At 34.0% G+C, this 2392-nt stretch overlaps 1 protein-coding gene across 1 annotated transcript; it reads left to right on the top strand.

Moving 5' to 3' along the window:
• The first annotated feature begins 575 nt into the window (after window positions 1-575).
• On the top strand, window positions 576-1036 carry LOC111903963 (putative lipid-transfer protein DIR1). The gene has a single exon (XM_023899739.2). It carries the CDS (start codon window positions 609-611, stop codon window positions 912-914), a length of 306 nt encoding a protein of 101 aa, XP_023755507.1. The 5' UTR covers window positions 576-608; the 3' UTR covers window positions 915-1036.
• The last annotated feature ends 1356 nt before the right edge of the window (window positions 1037-2392 follow it).

Here is a 2392-nt window from a genome sequence, read left to right on the forward strand (position 1 = left end):
GAAAACAAATATTAATTTCATATGCAAACATTCGACTTTACAAGCACTTTTATTTTTAGCAATCAATTGCATGTGTCAAGTAAGTAACCAAATTTACGAATTCGAATCATTGTCAACTTTGAAAATAAAAATATCCAATAAATAACAAAATAGCTCCATTGGACGTAGGCCCATGGTAGAAGATCATCTACAATCACTAAAAAAATGAGATATTATTTATCTCTCTTGTTTAATATTTTCATCATGTCAACTTCGTTAATCTTACTAAATGAGTATCAACAAAAAGGTAATCCCAATTAGTAACCCATTATCACATCTTAATCTTTTAAAGCTATGAAGACTAATACGCAGGCATGAAATTGTGAAAATGGATCTGATTTTAGAATAAATTTGATTTTTGGTTATTATTGTACTGATAATTGAGAACACACAAAAGCACATGGCTTGAACCCAGCTCAAACCACGGGCCCACAAAACTCCCGTGACTTCAACAGTCCTTTTATTGTTCCCTCACGGGTCTTCCTAACTTGGGCCCTGCTTCAGGCCCCTTAAATAATGCTCCGTTCCACAATTCATTATAAACTCGTGACAACATAAAGTGAGATAAAATGGTGGTGGTGATGACGCCAAGGACTCCGGTGGTGGTGATTTTGGTGTTGATGGTTGTGATAGGTGGTTTACAAGCGGCGGAAATATGCAATATGACTGAGGATGGTTTGATGGCATGCAAACCGTCAGTGACGACCGAGAAACCAGTGTACCCAAGCCCTGAGTGTTGTAAGGCAGTATCGGGAGCGGACATGAAGTGTTTGTGTTCGTATAAGGAGTCTCTGATATTGCCTTCTCTAGGCATTGATCCCGGACTTGCATTGGGTTTACCAGTTAAGTGCAACCTCCCTGCTCCACCATGTTAGTTGGCGGATCATCATGGCATTTGTGATCTTTTCGTTTCCATGATAGATGGTGGAATAATGATGTAATAGTATTTCCTTTATGTACGAAACTCTTTTATTATAGTGTAATTGTTATTATATTATGTGATCTTTGTGTCAAATGCCACATATGAACATTTTTTCTCCAAATATTCCGAGTTAGTTGACAACAATACATAACATGATCGGCTGTCTCTATTACTCCTTGACACACCATACACGAAAACGAATCTTAGGTCAACACCTGGAATATATAGATTATGTCCGTAAGAAGACGATCAATAACAACCCTCCACATAAAAGATGTTAACTTTATCAAAAAGAAAGTTTGGATAAGGGCACTAATCCTCTATTTCGACGTTTTCTACTTTTATGTGAAAGCACATTTACTTCTCACTATTTTGTTTTTTTTCTCTTTTTTCATAACAACCTATTTGATGGATTATAATTCAACCATTTTATTTTTCTGTTATTTTGTGATGATCTATATATATTAAAACAATACACTTCAAAATGAGCACACACATGAGAAAAAGACATATGTAAGGGGTAGATAAGGAGATGCAAACAAAGTAATAAGATCCAAAAAAAATATGACACCATTAAAATACGAGAACAAACATAAATACCATAGTAGTAGTTATATTATAATAATAATAATAATAATAATAATAATAATAATAATAATAATGACATGCACACACAACATCGACGCATAAATTCGAAGGAACTAAGGCTACTCCCAAACTCTCACACTAGAACTCAATAAACCTCTATCTAAGGTCATGACACATATAACTAACTCCTTCATGTTTAACCTCAGACTATCTTCACATTTCCTTCTTGGATGTCATTTCCTTCCCATTCCTCAATCATCACCAAGTCGAATATAACACCCATTGCTAGGACCTAGTTGAAATCATACTTATGAAAATCATTTTTGGATTTTTTTTTTCCAAATTCAGAGTTTATATTTGCGGAAAAATACTTTGGTCCTAAGATAGTAAACTTAATCAAGTTTGAAAATTAGCGAGTTGTTAAGAATAAAATATCACAACATGATTCGAGCTCACCACACATTTTATAACATTCTTAAAGTCCAACTAGGATCTTCAATCTAAATACACATCAAAGTAAGTTAGACAAATGATTTGCCTAGTGAGTTACCCGATATTGGTTCATTTAAAGTGAGAGGATGTCAACCCAACTTATTGGAACCGAGCCTCCAAAAATAGTATAAAACTCAACAACATGCGGCATTTAAAACTCAAATCAAATCAAGGGGTTTACATGCCCAAAAGGTTTAGTTCAACAATATTATTTCCAAAAGGACAAAAAGTCCTAAAATTCACATAAAGGGGTAAATATATGCCAAAGAATCATTATGAAGTGATATTGCTAATGATATATGATCCTATAGGGTCACACCTTTATCAAGTTGACACATTTTGTATATTTAT

The sequence above is a fragment of the Lactuca sativa genome, chromosome 9 (assembly GCF_002870075.4).
Source record: "Lactuca sativa cultivar Salinas chromosome 9, Lsat_Salinas_v11, whole genome shotgun sequence".
Classification (NCBI taxonomy): Eukaryota; Viridiplantae; Streptophyta; class Magnoliopsida; order Asterales; family Asteraceae; genus Lactuca; species Lactuca sativa.

What these genes read in the sequence shown, in the direction of transcription:
- LOC111903963 (XM_023899739.2), top strand. Translation starts at nt 609, where the DNA reads ATGGTGGTGGTGATGACGCCAAGGACTCCGGTGGTGGTGATTTTGGTG.